The 22,140-nt window shown below is 42.2% G+C and overlaps 1 protein-coding gene across 10 annotated transcripts in view; it reads left to right on the top strand.

Moving 5' to 3' along the window:
- CCDC88A (coiled-coil domain containing 88A) overlaps positions 1-22,140 on the top strand; it is a 357,211-nt gene that overhangs the window by 298,133 nt on the left and 36,938 nt on the right. For all 10 annotated transcript variants that reach the window (XM_007070064.4, XM_043543868.1, XM_007070062.4 and 7 more), the window contains 4 exons: positions 7,381-7,658; positions 7,897-8,040; positions 9,451-9,637; positions 21,986-22,131. In XM_007070064.4, the coding sequence (XP_007070126.2) occupies positions 7,381-7,658; positions 7,897-8,040; positions 9,451-9,637; positions 21,986-22,131 (755 nt within the window). The remainder of the gene's footprint in view (positions 1-7,380; positions 7,659-7,896; positions 8,041-9,450; positions 9,638-21,985; positions 22,132-22,140) is intronic.

Raw genomic sequence — 22,140 nt, 5'->3', positions numbered from 1 at the left:
AGAGCAATGGGATACAATGCACTCTCTTACAGGCACATGAAGTTCCATGGATCTCAACTAAACAACTTACAGAGGCTTCAAAATACTTACTTCCCAGAGGCAACCTCTTTAGAGAATCTATGGGAAAATAGGTGAATCATCAGAAATGACCAAGAGAGCCTTGACCCCTGCTATTATACATTACAGAAAGTAAAAGCCTTATTTTAAGCCTAACCAATCATTTCCGGTATTTCACACTAACAAACACAGCATATAGAGACAGCAGTTACACAAGAAGATATAATTAAACCAGAAAAGTCTGAAACAAGTGAATTCTCAGATCAGCTCTCAGCCTCCTCAGAACACACTGAATGACTCTCTTCCTAGCCCTAGTCCAAAATGAACAGCAAATTGGTATCAGATTCCTTTAATTTGTGAATTGATGACTGCTGTTGACTCTGAACAAATAAGTTCTGGGCGTAGTCCGGAGAAGATATACAATAGTAGTATTAGAAGCAGGATTACCCCTCCTTGGATGACCTGATCAGGGTTCTATCCAGAGAGAAAGCAGAAGCAAATTACCTGAAATCCAAGCAGCTTCTGGAACATTATAGTTAGATAAAGAGAAGAAAAAATGTAATATCCCCAGTACATTTTCATCATTCTTTTGGTTATGAAGATAAATCCAATGAGGCACAAGGAGATCATCTCCAGGGAATACCAGAAAAAGATTAAGTGGTCTATAAAGGAAGTAAAAGTTGCTGAAGAAATGTCATTTTCTGCCCTACTAAACATGTTGGGATTGTTAGTATCTTCAATAGACAATCTGCAGTGTGCCAGGATACATACGAGAGCTCTCCAGCTCTGTTATCTTTTCCACATCCCATCCTACTCCAGCCTGTTGTGAAAATCAAAGTCATATGGATTGTATCTATCTCCTTCAGTTGGCTGATGAAAAAGGATTTAGCCTCAAAGAGGCAGTCAGCAAGTGAGTTGGAACAGTAATCACAACAGACATCAGTGTAGGAGGTTGAAACTAGGAGGGTGCTTTCAGAAACTGACAATTCCGGGATCACATCTGCAGAACAGAGAAAGCATAGCATTGACTGGCTGGAGCTCTGAGTAGTCAGTTATGGTCTCAAAGCATTGACCTTCTCTCTAGGCAGTAGACATATGTTGGTTATGACCATACCATTTAAGAAAAAAGCTCTGCTCATGTTGACTTGAGAAGAACAAAACTTCTTGTTGCTGTGCATCCTGTACCTCAAGGGAAATTGAAAAAGATAGATTGGCTCTGCAAACAAACATTAACTCAAGTGGAATAGAGTCCACACTCAGAAATATTCTCATCCCTGGTCCGTTTATTTGGCAGATCAGTGATGGACCTGTTTTCTTCCAGAAACAAGAAGGCATCTTGCTATTTCTGTAGGTGACTGAATCCAGAGGCTGAAACAACATAAACATTCAGAACTGGCCAAGTTCTTGTCTCTATGCCTTCTCCTTTTCTGCAGCCCAGTGTCTCCCATAATTCTGATATAGGCTCTTGCCCTCCTGTGTGCGGTTTCTGGTTCAAAGCTACAGCACAGCCTATGCTAGCCATGCCTCCTTCTCGTGCTTGCTGCCAGATCTTCTGACTCCACGGCAGCGGTCAAGTGGTGGTTTGCTTCACTCCCTTGCTTTTTTAAAAAAAATAATTTTTAGCCATTTTTCAGGCAGTTAAAGCCTTTTTATTTGCTTTCAAACCTTCTCACCACTTCCTGGTTCAGGTTCTGAGCAGTGTGGTGGCAACAACCATATGAAATCTCCGCTGCAGTGCCTTCCTGCCAAGCTGCTGTGCCCCCTTTGAGGCCTGGCAGAACAACCGTTCAAGCACTGGGCAAAATCCAAAAGGTGCTCCGTATATGAGATACGTTTCTCAGGCTCAGCATAAGGTAAAAAATTGCCAAGCCTGCATGCAGCTGACCATATTTCTGCTAGGACACAGGGCTCTGAGTCAGACAAGTTGGAGCCTCTCTAGACCACCCTCTGAAGTAGCTGCAACTACACAGAAAAACCTGACCAAGAGACATAGAGTAGGCTTTGAGGACTAGGAGAACTTCATCCAAATGAAATGACTCAGGGTACGTCCAGGGCAACAAAGGACCATAAAGATGAGAGCTTTCTGGGCTACTGGTTCCCCCCACAAGTCCTGAAGTGGGTCTTAGATTCCCTGTGGAGAGAAGCAGAAGCAGGAGAACTACACAGCTCTTTCCTCGCACTGTGACTCAGGCAATTCTCATGATACTCTGGGGGTAAATCCTCCCAAAATGGCAAAAGCAAATGTGTCCTTTGCAAGGCAGGGATTATTATTGTTAATGAACAAGTGAAGTGAGAATCAGGAGTTAAACCTCTTCTCCTATGCCATCTTCCCCTTAGGGAGTGTTTATCTTCACAGAGTCTCTCTCTCAGTGCTCTGTACCATACTTACCACCCCTTCCCCAACTTGCAGCATGTCTGGGCATGATGAGAAGCCTGTGCCTCCTGTGCAGCCTTGCCTCAGGCTGCAGCCTAATGGAAATTGTGCCAGTGTGGATTTCAGCCCAAGGACTATCTATGTGCCAGGGAAAGGGGCTAAAATTTGAGACAGCAGCTTACAGTCTGTCTCTCTATCCCTCCCCTGCTCTGCAGGCTGGCTCCACATTAAAGTCTAGAACACTTCAGGCAGTCTGTGACCAGAACAGAAGCTCTTGAGAAATCCACTCCCCATGAAGCTGCACCTTCTTGGGATTACAGAGGGGTAAGTGAGAAATCCCTTCCCATGTTCAAAATGATCTTGATTTCCTGAGTAAAGCTCCAAACGGTTCTAGGTTCCTTGTACAGCACTTACTTGGGTGCTCACCAGCCGGGGGGAGCAGGCAGGGCACTTTCAGGCTCATGAGGACAACTCTCAACTATTTGCACATTTGAGGTATGTGTACCAGTACCCCTCCTCTGTTGTCTGGTTCCCCAGACCAAGATGAATAGTATACTACCCTATCGCCATCGTAAACATCCATGGAAGAAGTACCACACCTACCAAACAAACCTCACACCAACAATTTACATAGCTTTTTTAAGACAGGATGTCAGTGAGTGGGCTGTAAGGAATGTATAAATATTAATAACCTATCTTTCCTTCCAAACATAATTACGACACATTTTCCCATTGATGCCTCCTTTGAGGGCATCATTACATCCAAATAAGGTCACCTGATTAAACCAAATGTTAAACTAAAATGTTTATATCTATTTAGTCTATCTAATCTATCTATAAAACAAAGAAATTTCACAAATTTTGGGAGCCTAAGGTTAGTGCAGCCAGAGTTCTACCGGTGAAAGAAAGTCACACCTTCAGACCCTATAGACCATAAGAATGATGATACACTACTCAGCAATTTCAAAGCCTCATCTATAGCTGTTCAGACCAAAAGCTTTTCATATCTTTAGTAGAAAGCTTACTTTGTTGTAAACAAGTGGCTCAGCTTCTGGGGTATGATCCTTGATTCAAATGAGATGTCTTGGGTCCTGTCTTGGTAAAGCCCTTGATGTGATTTGTGATGAGCAATGGATTCTAATTTGGTGGCTACAAGGATGTCATGTTACATCTATGAATAGTCATTGTTCATTCTAAACTGATATTTTGTGCATCCAAACTTACAGGTGAAGAATTAGTGGGAGAAACATTAGAGAAATTAGTAACTGAGACTGCAGAGAGGCCTCAGCCCTGACTGTCAAAGTCTACAGGAATCCAGGTTGCTACCAATACAGGATACCCAAGAAAGGAGTCTGATACCCTGGCAAGGGGAAAAAATCTGGAGCAGAAGTTTCTAAGGAAACCTAGATTAATTTTCCTCCAAACCAACAAAATTCTGAGCATAACACAGACTCTTCCTTTTGATCCATCTTCTGCACCTACAGTCTTAGGTGGTTGGTAGTGGTCACAGCAAGGCACAGTGGACTCTGGATTGCTTCCAAGTGCCTGACTTTGCAATAACACCAAGAAAAGCTCCCTGATTCCCTCAGCAAACATAGTTCAGTGGGAGTGGAGACAGACACTTCAGTGATGAAGATGAACCCATTGCTAGACAGATTCCAGAAGATCCAGTATCTGATATCCATGCTGAACAAATGCTGGAGGCCAAGAGCCTCTGTTCTGTCTAGCCACTGGGCCTTTTTGTCTCGCACATACGGGTCTCCCCATAGGTGAGGTCACGTATCAGGTGTCTCCAGTCTTTCTTCTGAGAGAATGGGACCATTGCCTGGAGCGAATGTAAGACCAGTTACTGGTTCCCAGTCAGGTACTAGCTTTCCTAAGATGTGGCTGGCCATAGAGAATGTCTTTAGGGGTCTTCCCATATGCCTTCCCGGTTTGCAGGTTCTCACAACAGACACTTTTCTGAGGGATGGGGAGCACTTCTGGGAGCCAGAATGACATAATGAATCTGGAGTTCTGGGAAAAGGAGCCTCAGCATCAAGCTCTTGAAGCTCACAGCTGTCAAACTAGCTCTACTGAGATTCCGGAGCTACCTAGAGGGCAAGAACGTCTTGTTCCAACCAGACAACACGACCACAGCTACATACATAAACAATCAAGGGGGAACAAGGAGTGTAGCACTACATGCAGAAGTGATGGAATGAGCAGACAAAACTCTCTGTTCTCTAAAGACAATACACGTGAAAGGAGAGCTGAACCAAAAGGCAGACTGAGAGCACTAAAGACTTATATCAGGCTTACAGAATCCACAAGGAGATTGGGCTTCCTGTTCATTTCCTTTGATCTTGAGCTGTTTAGGGCATCCAAACTGTCTCTTACTAGATTAATTAGATTTACAGCTTTGAGGCAAACAAGCCATCTGGGGCGCACCTGTTCCAGAAGGAATCAAGGCACATTTACAAGGCCCATTGCAACCTCATGGGCCGAGAAAGCATGTGCTTCCACCACAGATATCTCTAGGGCAGCCACATTGCCATCGGCCAACACCTCTATCAAACATTATAAGGTGGACTTTCTGTCTCTACAGAGCACTCCTTGGACAGGAAAGTGCTGCAAGTGGTGGTCCAGACATAACCTTGCCATTTGAGTGTGTCTTTCCTGTTTTTTATGTTCACTTTGTATCTCTCCCTTCTCCTGTTCACTACTTGCCATATGAATCACAATTGTGGGAGATGCTGGGCTGCAGAATGGAAAGTTTCTAAGCTGATCATTTCTTTTCTGCTAGCAGCGTCTCCCATAGTTCTACCCAACCTGTATGGCTTCACCACTACAGGTCAGCATTTTATTTGGATAGTTGCTTCTTATGTAGTGGCCTGCTGTACATGGTTAATTGGTTGGCACTGAAATTATTGTTACTAATCATTGTCTAGGAGTTTTTTTCACAGCTTGGAATGAATCATCAGGCAGCAAGCAGGCAAAGGGCTGTGCTGTAGCTTTAAACCACCTCATGAAACTTCACACAGGAGAGGAATAGCCCATACATATCAGAATTGTGGGGATGCTTTTAGTAGAATGAAAATTATTGGGTACGAAATTTTCCATTTTGCAAATCCCAAGGACTATACAGAAAAAGGGTCGGGGGGAGGGGGAAGAAACAATGGTAATATTGATAGCCCCTTATAGGTGGAGGAGTACATGATGGTTTTCTGACCTGCTCAATCTAGCTTGTGAGCCACTAATATACTTACTCTGCAGACAAGTTATTGTCTCTGGGACCAACCCTGTATCCAGATCCGGATGGACAGAACCTAGCTGCTTGGATTTTGAAGGAAAGTATCTTAGAAAAGAGGTAACACAGGCAACAAATAAGACATACTCCAAAACTTGGCTAAGATTCAGGTACTGCTGCAGATGTCAAGCTGTGTCCCCTACATGAGCAGAAGTTAAACATACCTTAGAATTTCTCCAAGAAAGCCTCAATATGGGCTTCAAAGCCATCACTCTTTAAGGCCAAATATCCATATTAGCAAGTATTCTGTATTTGAAAGAAGAAAAATGTCTGTATATCTGAACATCAGATGCTTCTATGGGAAAGCCTTTCTGTTACGTTCTTCATACTGTCACAATCTAGCCCTTGCTGTACTAACTGCACCCTTTGGAACCTAGGAAGGAATTGTTAAATTCCATTTAAAACATGGGTGGCTGATTCATCTACCACAGAAGTCCCCTCAAAAGGATCTCAGTACTGTGTGTTCCTTTTGGACAGAGCAGGCCTTTGAATGTTAAGTTGGTTCTTCCTCAAATTAATTTCCATCTTCAATACATATCAAGAAATAGTCCTTCTGTGCTTCTACCCGAAGCCTTCCCACCCACGGGAGAGTTCTAATTCACACTTGATGTTTGCCATTACTTCAGGATATATACTAAGTGTACTAAACCCCTTATGAAGTCCAGGGATTAAACTGAGTATTTCAGAGGCATACAAAATAAAGAGTCTTACACCTCTATCAAACCTCAGGGCCCACGCCTTAAGGGCAATGATGCAATGATGACTTTATGGGTAGAAAAATTGTATGCCTCCATGGGAAGATCTTCAAGGCAGCCACTTGTTCTTCAGTGCATCCTGTCTCCAAATTTTATAAATTGGACATCCATTCATCAGCTGCCATTATTTTTGGCAGAAGGGCGCTCTGCAGTGTAGTTTCTCAGTAAAAGAGAATGAACACAGTTTCACTTAGGTGCTATTGATTTAACTTTATTTCCATTTCCCCACTCTAGATGGACACTGTTGATTGAAATCCCATTGTAATGGATCTCTGGAATACAATGAAGAATAGAAAAAACATGCATGCTTACCTGAAAATTTCCTTTCTTCAAGTAATAGTCACAGTTCTGACTCATCTGTTCAAAGGATTTCTAGTGATCAGATAGTGATAAACATTGGTATCCAAAACATTTTTTAATAGACCTGTCAACCTCACTGCTTAAAAGTCGGAAAGAATCTTTCTTCAGGAAAGCATTTAAGAAGAGGCATGAAGTTAAGCACACAATTAAATGCTTTCCTGAATAGAAATGAACTTAACCATATGCTTAAATGCTTTCCTGAATTGTGGCCATAATGACTTACCTAAGGATGTACCACTTGAAACTAAAATATACCATTTAAGTATCAGGTAAAATTATTACCCTTAAGGTGTGTTAGATAATAGGATAACTTGGCTAATGAAGTTGTTGAAGTCACTGAAGTATTCATAAGTATATTAGATTTAAAAAAACATTTAATTAATTTTGAGGCCAGTCCTTCACTAGGGGGAGTTAGACTAGGTTAAAGGACCTAAAGTCCTTCGTTACCTTAATAACTATAGTATGCTAATCCCCACTTTCATTGTTGATGATACTAAATTAAATGGAGTTTCCTTTATTTCTGATAACATTGTTTACAACTGCAGGTTGAAAATTCTACCCTTAATTCTCAAAGTACATCTCTTATGAATCAGAATGCACAACTGCTGATCCAACAGTCTGCCTTGGAAAATGAAAATGAATCTATACTCAAGGAACGAGAGGATCTGAAATCATTGTATGATTCACTGGTCAAAGATCATGAAAAACTGGAACATCTTCATGAACGTCAAGCTTCCGAATATGAATCTCTAATTGCCAAACATGGAAGCCTCAAGTCTGCACACAAAAATCTTGAGGTGGAACATAAGGACTTAGAAGATAGGTAAGCATGAATATGTAAGATGGATCTTGTGAGTAACATTAAAAATCTGCATTTCATAATAATACAAGAACATTGTTGTATAAATTAGGTTGAATAAAAAGAATGTTTCTTAATCTGTCATTTAGATCTTAACTCCTTGAATAAATTTCTCCTTGTTCAAAATTGAAATTACATCCTTAGCTATTTTTATTAGTTCTAGAGGATATAACCAACATTTTTATATTAATCTCGTTTACAGGTACAATCAGTTACTGAAACAAAAAGTGCAATTAGAGGACTTGGAAAAAGTGCTCAAAGTAGAACAAGAGAAAATGTTGCAGCAAAGCAAAAAACATGAAACTGTAGCAGCAGAATACAAAAAACTTCGTGACGAAAATGATAGGTAAGTAAAAAATCTGATACTTTATTTAGATTTAAATATCTTATTAAATGAAAAAGCCAACATTTGTACGGTATTAAGGCTGCGGTTTTAAACTTGATAAAAGTCAAGAAATTCAAACTTGCATTTCCCACAGCAACCATAATTTAAGTTAATTTGCTCATGTGTAATATTTTGTATTATTGCATATAGTATATGCCTTTGTATATAAAGTATATTATTGCATATGGTATGTCTCCTCTGCATGTGCATGTAGTCCAAGTCACAGTCTAACCCTGTGAAATGAGGGGCTTTTTAATGATTTCCTCCCCAACTTAGTTGTTGTACAACCCTGGTAGAGCTCCCCCTAGCTGGATGCACATCAGGCTGCAGTGTTTTGAGCTGTACAAACTGGGTCTGTGTACCCTGAAGCTTCCCTTGATCTGAGTAGGTTTTAGGACTACACTTCCTATGCACGGACTGACTTTTACCTCTTCATGGAAATGAAGCCCCACTATCCAGTTTTCATAGGCTTCCTGAACCAGTACTGACCCACTTAGCCTCCCCAGTAACTTAAGCACACTCTTTCCAGAGCAACAACTTCAGAGGTGCTCTGAATTTACAGTTCACCTCTTTGAGGACGTGATAGTTATAAGCCAATAGACACACAGACTTTATGGGGTTCCTAAACACAATTGTTCTTTACTTTAGCTAGTACAAGAAATGTACAGATCTATCCAAAATAGTAAAAATACATACACATTTCCCTGCGTCATTTTACTCATCACTCTTGAGCCTTCTTTGGGCTTAGGTCAGACTCCTGTAAAGAGTGAAGGATCCCACCTACTACACATGGCTTCTACTCCAAATAATGGAATGTCTCGCTCTCCTGTGCATCCAGTTTCCTTCTTTTTTTGGTCTGGTTCCACAGTTAAACAGGATCTAGTGTACTACTGTAAACCTCTGCTTTGCTTTTATTGTCCTTTACTTGAGACCAGATTTGGATCCTAACTATGGTTACTTGATCTAAAAACAAAGTTTCACTTAAATCTTTTCCTTTTTTAACTGTATAGAAACTTTCAGCAGCCTTGTGTTCTTCCCAAGCATAGAGTTAAAATATGAAAGGTATTTCATTTTGAAAAGAAAATACTTGCCCACAATTTGAGTTCTATAATAATATAATTTCCCAGAAATCAATCACTCTTCCTGTCTCTTAATGAGAATAGAATTTTCATAGAGTAGAATATCTTGATCTAACCAGACTGGTGACTAGAGGCTATTAATTAGTTCATATATTCTTCCAAAGAATGTGTGTCACTCATGTTACAAATAGCATGGAATTATGGAAGTTACATGCTTTAAACAAAATTCTGGTTAAAATATGTATTATCTTTTTATCTATATATATTCTTATATGACATCTTTTAATTACAGGCTAAATCATACATACAGTCAACTTTTGAGAGAGAATGAAGTTCTTCAAACTGACCATAAGAATTTGAAAAGCTTATTGAACAATTCCAAACTAGAACAAACACGATTAGAAGCTGAATTTTCTAAACTGAAAGAACAGTACCAACAACTGGATATTACATCTACAAAACTGAATAATCAGTGTGAGGTAAGTTAAAGTTTTTTAATCTCTTCTGTTAATACTTCAGTTACTATAGCATTGTAAATTCAGATAATATTATGCAATTTGCTAGATTTTATTAATGTATCTGCTTTTATAGGTAATCGGACGGTTGTAATATAACTGTTAAGAAGAAAAATGAACCTCCCTGTTTTTTGAGTGCTTGCTCATGTCCATTCCACGTTAGGTGTGTGCACGCTGCGTGCACCGTTGCTGGAGATTTTTCCCTCAGTGGTATCCATCAGGCGAGCTCTAGTGCCCTGTGTTGCCGCGTGCTTATGCCATCAGCCCTGCACGCTCTCAGTTCCTTCTTACCACCAGTGAAGGGTGCTGGAACAACTCCTCTTGCTTCAGCAAGGCACTTCTCAATGGTTTTCTTCTCTATACCTTAGTTTATTAGTCTTAGTGTAGTTGTAGTGGCAGAGTTGTGTCTTTTACCATCCCCTTGAAGATCTGCCCAAATTAGACCAAGCCATAAGCCTCTGAAAAATCATTGCTATGAAGAATTTACAATCTAATGCAATTACAGCGTCATAAAAACTGATTCATGAACCATAAAGCAGTGAACAAGATCTTTCTCAAGTGGGATGCTAAGATCTTTATCACAAATTTTAGAGAAAGCTATCTGTGATCTTTTTCAGAAGGAAAACAAAACGTATTTGTTTATCTAACACCAAAGGCGTGCATGCCCTCCTGAGCTTTTAATTTAAATACCTGAAAGCAATCCATGTCAGTGGACAGGTTCTTGTTTCAACAGAAATAAAATAACCATACATTTGCTGCCTTCTACTGTTATAGAAACTTCCGGGTAAATTAGGAAGGACAAAGTTAGGCTTTGTCTACACTACAGAGTTTTGTCGACACAAGTTTTGCTGACGATCAGAAACCAGTATAATTACATTGCTTGTGCATCTTCACACAACACTCCTTCTGTCGGCAGAGCACATCCACACTTGGTGCTCTAGCATTGACAGAGAGAGCAGTCTGGGTAGCTATCACACTGTGCTACTCTCCACCTTCTGCAGCTAGGAGTTGTGGGAAGGCAGCATGGATTGCAGTGCACCAGGGGTTCAGGCTCAACATCCCATTATGCCGTTTTTTCTGTCCCAACATTCCCTGGGCTTTCAAGTGAGTTTCATGCCATTTTTCAATGGCCCCTGCTTACTGTATAGCCACCATCTCTGTCTGAAAGGATGGATCCTGGACTGCTGTCTACTGTTGAAAGGCACCTGATTTGCTGTGTGCCATGGAAAGAAACAACAGCAGATTATTTTTGGCATTCACGGAGCAGCTGCACATGGTGGACCGTTGCTTTTGTGCTCAGGAAACAAGCACTGAGTGGTGGGATTGCATCATTATGCAGATCTGGGATGACGACCAGTGGCTCCAAAACTTTTGGATGCAGAAACCCACCTTCCTAGAACTGTGTGTGGAGCTTACCTTAGCACTGAAGCACAAGGACAACAAAATGAGAGCTGCCCTCTCGGTGGAGCATTGCGTGGTGATCACTTGTGGAAACTGGCAACTCCAGACTGCTACTGGTCAGTCACAGTCGTGAATCAGTTTGGAGTCGGGAAGTCCACCATTGGGGCTACATTAATGCAAGCTTGTAGGGCCATTAATCATATCCTGCTATGAAGGGCTGTGAATCTTGGCAATGTGTATGAAATAGTGGATGGCTTTGTGGCAATGGGATTCCCTAACTGCAGCGGGGTGATAGATGGCTCACATATCCCAATTTTGGCCCCGGACCATCTTGCGATGGAGTACATCAATAGAAAGGGATACTTCTCTATGGTATTTCAGGCGCTTGTGGATCACCGTGGCATTTCACTGACATGAACACAGGGTGTTCTGGGAAGGTGCATGACACATGTATCTTCAGGAGCACTGGCCTAGACAGAAAGCTGCAAGCAGTGACTTTCTTTCCAGACCAGAAGATTCAAATGGGGGATGTTGAAATACCCAAAGTGATCCTGGGGAGACCCAGTGTACCCCTTACTCTCATGGCTCATGTAGCCTTACACAGGAAACCTTGACATCAGCAAGGAGTGCTTGAACAATAGGCTGAGCAGTTCCAGAATAACCATTGAATGTGCCTTTGGCAAATTAAAAGCATGCTGGGAGAGCTGTGCACTCCAAAATATTTGTGAGGCTAAGGGTGAAAAGTTTCTCCGAGGATGGAGTACAGAGGCAGATCGCCTGGCAGCTGATTTTGAGGAGCCAGATACTTGGGCTATTGGAAAGGTACAATGGGGGGCTATTGGAATCAGGGAGGCTTTGAGGCAATATTTGACAATGAGATCCAGTAAAGTGTCATTCTATACAGCACTCTGCCATGCTTTGTTAACTTGCCACCTTGCATGAACATTTTGATAATTCCTGACCATGATTTGTACTCAGCAAATGATCAAATTGCCACTGTGATTCCAGCAGCAACCACCATGTGTAGGAGACAAATAAAGATTGGTTATTTTTCAGAGAGTATGTTTTCATTAAATACCAATTAGCAACACACACAAAAGGCTTGGTGGGAAGGGAGATAACAATGAAGGGCAGTATAGGCTCTTATAGCTGTGTGTAAGTCCAGCTATCATTTTGGAAGCTGTCAGAAGGGGTGGAGTGAACGGGGTACCAAGATAAGCTGGAAAGTTGCAAGGAATGTGTGGGAGGAGTTTGGGGAGGGCATGGAAAGTAGTTCTGTATCGGCTGCATGGGGGGCTGAGCACACATGAATGCTGCCTACAGCATGATTAGGGACTTCAACATCTCCGTTTGCTCCTCCATCGCTTTTATCATCTGCTCCTGGCCCATTAAAGTTCACTCCTGGCTCTCCTTTTTGTGTCTTTTTTATAATTTTCTTTTAACGTCTCTCTCCATGCCCTGCATTCTTGTTTTTCAGCCTCTGAGGATTGGAGAACCTTTTGAAACATGTTGTCCTTGCTCCTTCTTGGTTGTTTCCTTATCTGGCTGAGGCACCCCAGCAATGTGTAAGGGGTTCCCCTGAAGCAGAAGCACAAGAAAAAATAAACAAAAGCATGATAGTGCATGCACAGCATCGAATCATTATAGTGAAATGCACCTCTTTTTAAATACGAATCAGTTTCTCACTGTCCCTTGGCAAGCACACAGCTCGGCAAACACCCTAAACATGGTGAGTTCAGCCAAGGGGTACCACTCAAGATGAGGCAAAGGATCTCAGTGTTTTTTTAAGGGGATCACTGCAGGTGACTAGGGACAATATTGTAAATTCTGCCACCATTTTCCACAGGTGGGGGTCACTGAAGCTGATATATCACTCCTGAGGGTAAGCAACGGCGCATCTCATGCATGCGTGTGGCTTCAGACCAGGTCCCTTTGCTGCTTACTTGTGTGCCACTTTGGTCCCTGCACAAATGGTTGTGATTGACGGGGAAAGTTTCCTACAATGTGGAAAGGAATAGAGCGGCTCTGCCAAGGAACCTTTGGCATAGGATTGGCGAGTACCTCCAGGAAAGTTTCCTAAAGTTCTCTGTGGAAGATTCTTGTGAAATCTCAGTGTGCATTAACACACTGTTCCACCGCACTGCTTAGCTGCACAGAGAATGTGAAGCACATGCAAACACAGCTAGTCTTGTACATTTCTTCCCATTCATCCACTTTTAGAATATACAAAGCAAAGGACAGCTCTACCTCATATAACCTAGCAGCATCAACTCAACAAGATCACTTACCAGAGTTTTCCTGTCCTGCATCATGCACACCAGAGACAGACTGCTGTGACTGGCTAGACTCTTCTGGAGTAGAAAAGAGGTCCTGACTCGCCGTGCCACTGGATGACCCTGCTTCATGCTCCACATTGTCCTCCAACTTGACCTCCTCATCCATGACTTCATCCTTGGGGTTGAGTCTGCTGTCCGCTGTCTCCAGCCCTGCGAAAGTATCCACCGGGCTCTTGGCGGTAGAGGTGGGGTCACCGCTGAGGATGAGAGATACGGTTTGACTCCCTTGCCTTCTGGTATTCCTGCATCAGCTCCTTTATCTTCACATAGCACTGATGTGTGTCCCATTCATAGCCCTTATCCAACATGCCACAAGAAATCTGACCACAGATATCGGAGTTCCTTCAGCTGGAGCAGAGCTAGGACTGCACAGCCTCCTCTGTCATTGTGCGACATCTCCTGGAGGCCATTTACAGTGACATAACCAAGCGCAGTGGAACTTAAGAACGCCCATATTGGGTCAGACCAAAGGTCCGTCTAGCCCAGTATCCTGTCTTCTGACAGTGGTCAATGCCAGGTGACATAGAGGGAATGAACAGAACAGGTAATCATCAAGTGATCCATTCCCTGTCACTCATTCTGGCAAACAGAGGCTAGGGACACCATCCCTGCCCATCCTGGCTAATAACCATTGATGGACCTATCCTCCATTAATTTATCTAGTTCTTTTTTGAACCCTGTTATAGTCTTGGCCTTCACAACATCCTCAGGCAAAGAGTTCCACAGGTTGGCTGTGTGTTGTGTGAAGAAATGCTTCCTTTTCTTTGTTCTAAACCTGCTGCCTATTAATTTCATTTGGTGACCCCTAGTTCTCGTTGATTGTTTCCCCTTGTTGTTGATTTCAATGGGGCTGTCTTCTTTAAAGTTGGACCCAAGGCTTTCTTGATTCCATCATATATGTTTCTGGTGTTGCCTGCATCAGCTGCTATTTGGATGCTTTCACATAAGTGCAGCCAATAGTCATTGGGACAGCGTCAAGCAGTTTGTTGTACCTTGGTTCTTGCCACTTCTATGTTTGTAAGGTTTTTTCATTTGAGTCTCTCTTGTAGTTGGTTTGGGCTCTATGTTTGACCTCTATAACTGGTGTCAGCACACTGGAATATGTGTCAAACCAGTTGTTGGTCTTGTTTTCCTTCTTCCCAAAGACTGACAGAGCTGCATCATAGATTGTGTCATGTCAGCTGGGTGCTTGTGGCACAGTTACTGGTGTCAAGAGATTGTTGTAGTATGTTCTTGTACTGCTGTGACTTTTCTTGGTCCACTATGGCACTGAGGTTAATACAAGGATATCCTTTTACTTTAGATCTATATATCTTCTTTGGTTTAAGTCTGACCTTGCTATATACCAGAGAGTGATCTGTGTCACAATCAGCACTTTGATAACTGTGGGTAATGAGGACGATGTTAAGGTTAGCACGCCTTGTAATGGTAAGATCCAGTTGGTGCCAGTGGCCAGATCTGGGATGTTTCCAAGACACTTTTTTGCGACTTTGTCTGGAAGAATAGAGTTTGTTACACAGAGGTCGTAATAGGAACAGAATTCTAGCAATTTCTGACCGTTTCCATTCATCTTACCAGTTCTGTGTTGACCAAGACAGTTTGTCCATGCTTCATGATCTGCTCCCACCTTCGCATTAAACTCCCCTACCAGGAAAACATATTCATGTTTTGGAATCTTGCTGGTGGTGGTGTTCAACTGGTTGTAGAACTGGTCCTTGATGTCAGAAGACGAGGAGAGTGTTGGGGCATACTCACTCACAAGGTTGACTGGACCCTCAGATGTGAACAAATGTAGTGCCAAAATTCTCTCTGATCCATTTGTAGGTGGCTCCCTCACCTCCAGAAGTGAGTTCTTAATGGCAAATCCCACTCCATGCTCTCGTGTTTCTTCTGAGCTTTTCCCCAGCCAGAAAAATGTGTAATCTTTTTCTCTGAGAGATCCGCTTGAGGCTAGCCTTGTTTCTTGGAGGGATGCGATATCCACATTGAGTCATTTCAGCTCGTCATTGATCATGGCAGTTTTACGTACATCGTTAATCTGTTGAAGGTCCTCAGATAATCCAGTTGTCATGGTGCGAACGTTCCAGCACCCTGTCTTTAAGGATGTTTTCTTTCTTTTACTTGACTTGCCTGGTGCATTGATTACAGTCCACTTGTCAAGTTATAAAACTCTAAGCTCCAAGCACCCATTGAAACAGGCAGACTGTGGCAAGACAACACCCTATTGTCTGGGGCCTGCCCAGTTTTATGGCGAGCAGTGGTTGTCTAGTGAGATACGATGATCTCTCCAACCGTTGGAGACAGCCCCTGGTGCTCAACTCTACACCAATCAAGTAAGAGCTTAGAACCATTGACTGCTGCCTCCCAAGTTGTGTCGACACTCAAGGCAAAGCTGGAGTACCTCTCCAGGGTGCGAGCCTGGGCGGATGATATGGAGGCCCTGAGTTGCCCATGCATCAGGACCTCCCTCTTGGCATCACCGGTAAAATCCAGCGGAGAGGAAAAACCAATACTTCTGCTACCCAATCCACTGCAGGAGCTGCCGGAAAGATACTAAAATATTAGTACCTGATCGCCTTTGGGGCTCCACTTCAGATTTTCTATCTGAGTTTAGTCTCATAGCCTTACATTACTCGTGAATTCACCCACAAGGCAGTGGGTTTGATGAGCTGCAGGTAGTACTATCTACTTTCAGTACTGTGTCAGGTATAGCCTGACCTGACTCCTTAAATCATAGAATACCAACTGAAATTTATTAAATATTTTTGGATGTTTTTCTACATTTTCAAATATATTGATTTCAGTTACAACACAGAATACAAAGTGTACAGTGCTCTTTATATTATTATTTTATTACAAATATTTGCACTGTAAAAATGATAAACAAAAGAAATAGTACTTTTATTTCAAATCATACAAATACTGTACTTCAATCTCTTTATCGTGAAAGTGCAACTTACAAATGTAGATTTTTTTTTTGTTACATACCTGCACTTAAAAACCAAAAAAATGTAAAACTTTAGAGCCTACAGTCCACTCAGTCCTGCTTTTTGTTCAGCCAATCGCTAAGATAAACAAGTTTGTTTACATTTACGGGGGATAATGCTGCCTGCTTCTTATTCACAGTGTCACCAGAAAGTGAGAACAAGCATTCGCATGGCACTTTTGTAGCTGGCGTTGCAAGGTATTTATGTGCCAGATATGCTAAACTTTTATATGCGCCTTCATGCTTTGGCCACCATTCCAGAGGACATGCTTCCATGCTGATGACACTCGTTAAAAAAATAATGTGTTAATTAAATTTGTGACTGAACTACTTGGGGGAGAACTGTATGACTTCTGCTCTGTTTTACTCACATTCTGCCATGTATTTCATGTTATAGCAGTCTCAGATGATGACCCAGCACATGTTGTTCGTTTTAAGAACAGTTTCTCTACATATTTGACAAAACACAAAGGTACCGGTGTGAGATTTCTAAAGAGAGCACTCGATCCAGAGTTTAAGAATCTGAAGTGCCTTCCAAAATGTGAAAGGGACAAAGTGTGGACCATGCTTTCAGAAGTCTTAAAAGTGCAACGCTCCGATGCGGAAACTACAGAACCCAAACCACCAAAAAAGAAAATCAGCCTTCTGCTAGTGGCATCTGATTCAGATGTTGAAAATGAACATGCGTTGGTCCACACTGCTTTGTATTGTTATTGAGCAGAACCCGTCATCAGCACGGAAGCATGTCCTCTCGAATGGTGGTTGAAGTATGAAGGTATATATGAATCTTTAGCGCATCTGACACGTAATTATCTTGCAATGCTGGCTACAACAGTGCCATGCGAACGCCTGTTCTCACTTTCACATGACATTGTAAATAAGAAGCAGGCAGTATTATCTCCTGCAAATGTAAACAGACTTGCTTGTCTGCACAATTGGCTGAACAAGAAGTAGGACTGAGTGGACTTGTAGACTCTAAAGTTTTACATTTTTATTTTTGAATCCAGGTGGAGTTTTTTGTACTTAATTCTACATGTGAAAGTTCAACTTTCATGATAAAGAGATTGCAGTACAGTACTTGTATTAGGTGAATTGAAAAATACAATTTATTTTGTTTTTTACAGTGCAGATATTTGTAATCAAAAATAAATATGAAGTGAGCACTGTACACTTTGTATTGTGTGTTGTAATTGAAATTAATATATTTGAAAATGTAGAAAATATCCAAAAATATGTAAATAAAAGGTATTTTATTATTGTTTAACATTGCAATAATTTTTATTTAATTGCTTGACAGCCCTTTTTGTGGAGAAAAGAATGAAAGTTGGTTGAGCTGAGCTGGAGGAGCTGTTATTGTTGCTATTGTAAAAGTCTGAACCTGTTTCCGAGAAAACAAAACGAGACAAACACACAAAAAGGGAGAGAAAAGAACCACAACTAGAGAAAATGCAACTTCTGTCTTTCATGTTCAGTCACTTGTAACCTCACTGCCGGAAAACACATGCATGGCATTTGGTCTTAATAGCCACTCCGAGACCTGGCAAACTTGTACCAGCATAGGGCTGTTTAGGGCAGGGGTGGGCAAACTTTTTGGCCTGAGGGCCACATTGGGGTATGGAAATTGTATGGCGGGCCATGAATGCTCATGAAATTGGGGATAGGGGTGCAGGAGGGGGTGAGGGCTGCAGCTGGGGTTGCAGCCAGAAATGAGGAGTTCAGGGTGCGGGAGGGGGCTCCAGGTTGGGGGGGTGAGGGCTCTGGGGTGGGGCTGGGGATGAGGGGTTTGGGGTACAGGAGAGGGCTCCAGGCTGGGATGGAGGGATTCTGAGGGTGGGAGGGCGATCAGGAATGGGGCAGGCTGTTGGGGCACCGGGGGGTTAGGGCTCTGAGGTGGGGCTGGGGATGAGGGGCTTGGGGTACAAGAGGGGGCTCTGGTCTGGGATTGAGGGGTTTGGAGGGTGGGAGGGGGATCAGGGCTGTGGCAGGAGATTGGGGGGGCGCTCAGGGGTGCAGGCTCCGGGCGGTACTTACTGCAAGCAGCTCCCAGAAGCATGTCCCCCATCCGGCTCCGAGGCACGGCCAGGTGGCTCTGCGCGCTGCCCAGTCCACAGGCGCCACCCCTGGAGCTCCCATTGGCTGGGAACTTTAGCCAATGGGAGTTGTGAGGGCGGCACCTGTGGGCGGGCCAACACGCAGAGCCGCCTGGCCATGCCTTCGCATACTATGTAGGAGTCGGAGGTGAGTCATGCCAGCTGCTTCCTGGGAGCCACACAGACCGGGGCAAGCACCTGACCCCAGTCCCCAGCTGGAGCTGAGGGCCGATTAAATGGTCTGACAGGCCGGATGTGGGCCATGGGCCATAGTTTGCCCACCCTGGTTTAGGGCATTGCTTTTAGTTGCCTCTCTGGTCACTGGATTACATCAGTGTTGCAAAATACAGTTGTGACCCGATAAAACAGGTTGTTATTAGACAGAAGGAAAAGGTGAGTGATAGGAAAGAGAAGGAATAAAGTGGAGGAGAAAAAGGACATACTGGGGGGGAATGGATAAGACAGTGTCACATCCCAGGTGGTGATTGGGATTTAGCTGGAGCCAGTAAAGGTGGAGATGGCAATGTCATCTGGATCCCTCTGTCTCTGACCCACTCTGGTCAGGACATCTCTTGGGCTTAGGATGACAAAGGCCCAACAATGACACAATGGATCCTGAGGTCCCAGGAGATGGTAGAGTGGCAGCCATGATGGTGAAGTTGCTCCTTTCCTGTCCACTCATCTCCCAGCCAGCAGTTGCCTCCTGCTAATTTTTTTCCCCCAAGTCTTTTCTTTTTAAAAACCTCAAAAGGGAGTGATGAGTGGAATAACCCATCCCCTTGTTATTTTGTTCATCAATTAATCTTATTTCTGACACATCAGTTTTGGTCCACTGATTTCTGGTTCCACATTTCTCTTGTTTACTAGGCATTATTTTAACCCAGTCTTTGAAAGCAGGCCTTTTTTGTGTGGACTAATTTAGTCTTTCTGTCTCCCTTTTTACCTTTTCCCATCAACATTTCTTGTTACAGGTTATTGTGATATTTTATAAACTTTAACTCGCTTCTCACAGTTGAACTCATCATAATTAAGGTAAATTTGGAGGCCCAAATATTACAACACTCTGTTACTCCCTTGTACTGTCACACAAGATAGGCCACAGTTTAGCTTTTTATTACTGCAAGCAAGATGTGACTGGACTGAAATAAACTATCATGAGATATAATTCCTTCTCAGTGTCATTACATCATATTCATTATATCCATGGAGACAAAATTCCACTTCATCTTAGCAGGTATTCTGGAATTATTTTAAAGAGTCTATTGGTGATAGTGAGCATGGGATGTATAGAGAAATAAATAGATAGTTAGTCATTCAATTTAATTCCAAATAGAAATTAAGAAATCACCAGGAGATCAGAACATTCAAAAATGCAGGTTTCTGAGAGTCACTGTAAATGTTGGTACTGCAAACTTTTAAATGTAGCTCTATGAACTTTTTTGGCTGTGTTAACATTGCAAGGTGCTAGACACTTTTCTTGACTAAATATAGGTGATATGTGAGAAAAATGGAACTCTAGTACAAATTTTAAGATTATAAAATACTTTTCAAATAATTTTTTCCTGGATTTTGGCTTCTCTTTCAGTCCAACATATTTGGGTTTGTGTTTCTTTTCCTGTAAATACCAGAGGCCATTCAGACTTGTCCATGGGCTCTGAAGATGGGTCCTGTCTCCTTCTAGGCATACAGCTAGATTCTCTGTGTGTATAGTATTAATAGAGTGGCAGTTCAGTGTTTTTACCTTTGTTTATTAGCATCCTGGCTTTTAAAACTTATTTAGAGACATCAGTGAGCAAAATCTTTTCCTAGCCCAGTGGTTCTCAAACTTTTGTACTGGTGACCCCTTTCACATACCAAGCCTCTGAATGCGACCCCCCCTTATAAATGGAAAAACACTTTTTAATATATTTAACACCATTATAAATGCTGGAGGCAAAGCAGGGTTTGGGGTGGAGTCTGACAGCTCGCGACCCCCTCAGGGGTCCCGACCCCCAGTTTGAGAACCCCTGTCCTAGCCTATCCTAGTCCCTTGGAAATCAAAATTTCCTGAGAGTTTGTTTCCTGGTGCTCTCAGGAGCTGCAGAAGAGCTATGCCATAGCTGATCAAAGTCTGTGGACACTTTCTTACCAGGAGAAGGGGCTCAAAAGTCTAGATGGCCGTGTTGGAGCCTTTCACTCTCTATGCACAGGTCAAGACTTCTCCAAAGAAACCTCAACAAAGAAAGGTCAGTCTTCTTCAATACCATGGACTGAGCACACTGGACCCTCCTCACCAAACAGAGATTCTTCAGTGCTGAATCCAAAAATTCCCCAACCTCCAGTCCAATCCATTTTTTTTAAAAAAGAAGCTCCCTGCATAAGTAGGCAATTGAATCACTAGGTAAGGAGTCTGGCCTGCTTATCTGAATGTCCTTCACAAAAGGAGGATTTGAACTCTTAACATTACCTCTTTAATATTGGAGGATAATGAGTACGGGGGCAAAAAGCTGCCTTCTCCCCCACATCTGCTCCATTTCCCCCATAGCCTCATAAACCTTAAGTCACAGGGGAGCTGTGGGGAGATAGGTCTGTAAGAAAAGGAACAGATCCTCTGTTGATGAAAATCGATCTTCTAAAAGCAAAAATAAAGTAAAAGACAAAAAAACCCATCTCCATAGTAGGGGAACTTTCAGCTTCACAGTATAATCCCTAACTAGAGAATTCGGAAAGGTTCTTGGTCTTAGATATGTTTGACACTATGAGGAGGAAAGAAGTGGCTACCAGAGAAAGAAGACAAGCAAGCTAAATCTTCTATCCAAAATCAAGTTGTCTCCCTTCAATTCCTCATTCAAGGACATCATTAGGGAAGAATGGGAAACACCCAACAATAGGAAAGGCTTAGTCATCAAGTCCAGAAATTGTGCATTATAGTACAACCCAGAGATTTCGTCTTCATCTTCTCTATAGTTAATGCAGCAGTGGCATCCCTGGCAAAAGACACCATTTCCTGCTGTGAATGGGTTTTTTCCCCAAAAAGATCCTGCAGAAAGGATAATTGAAACTATCCACCAAAGGAACTTTAAAGCTTCTTCAGCTTCTCTTAGTGTCTGCTTGGCAATAAGCTATTTCAGGGCCACAGTGTTCTGCTGCAACAACTTAATAATACCCTTAAAACTCATCTCAAAAACAGCGGAAATTTGTTTATTTTCATTTTTGAAACATATATCCTGGTATTCACTGTCAAGAGTTTAGGTCAAAAATAATTTCTTGACTCCCATATTAGTAAGATATTTTTCTATTACAGTTATGATTGCTCTGCTAGTTAAAGTGAATCCAGACAATTAACAAAATATTAAAATGTTAAAAGAAACATTTCTGAGTTGATTTATTTGATCTTGCTTTGTCTTTTGCCTGAGTTACTGAAGCCTTTGTGTGTCCTGCTTATATTTTCTAGATAAGCCTGTAAACCAGGCAGCGTGCTCAGTTTTATATTAAGTCCTGTTTTGTACATTTTTAACAGTTGCTTAGCCAGCTTAAAGGAAATCTGGAGGAAGAAAACAGACATCTACTTGATCAAATTCAGACATTAATGCTACAGAATAGAACATTACTGGAGCAGAATATGGAAAGCAAGGATCTTTTCCACGTTGAACAAAGACAGTACATGTAGGTATA

This window comes from Chelonia mydas, chromosome 3 (assembly GCF_015237465.2).
Source record: "Chelonia mydas isolate rCheMyd1 chromosome 3, rCheMyd1.pri.v2, whole genome shotgun sequence".
Classification (NCBI taxonomy): Eukaryota; Metazoa; Chordata; order Testudines; family Cheloniidae; genus Chelonia; species Chelonia mydas.
The sequence above is the reverse complement of the archived record's forward strand: the minus strand, read 5'-3'. Positions and strand labels throughout refer to the sequence as shown.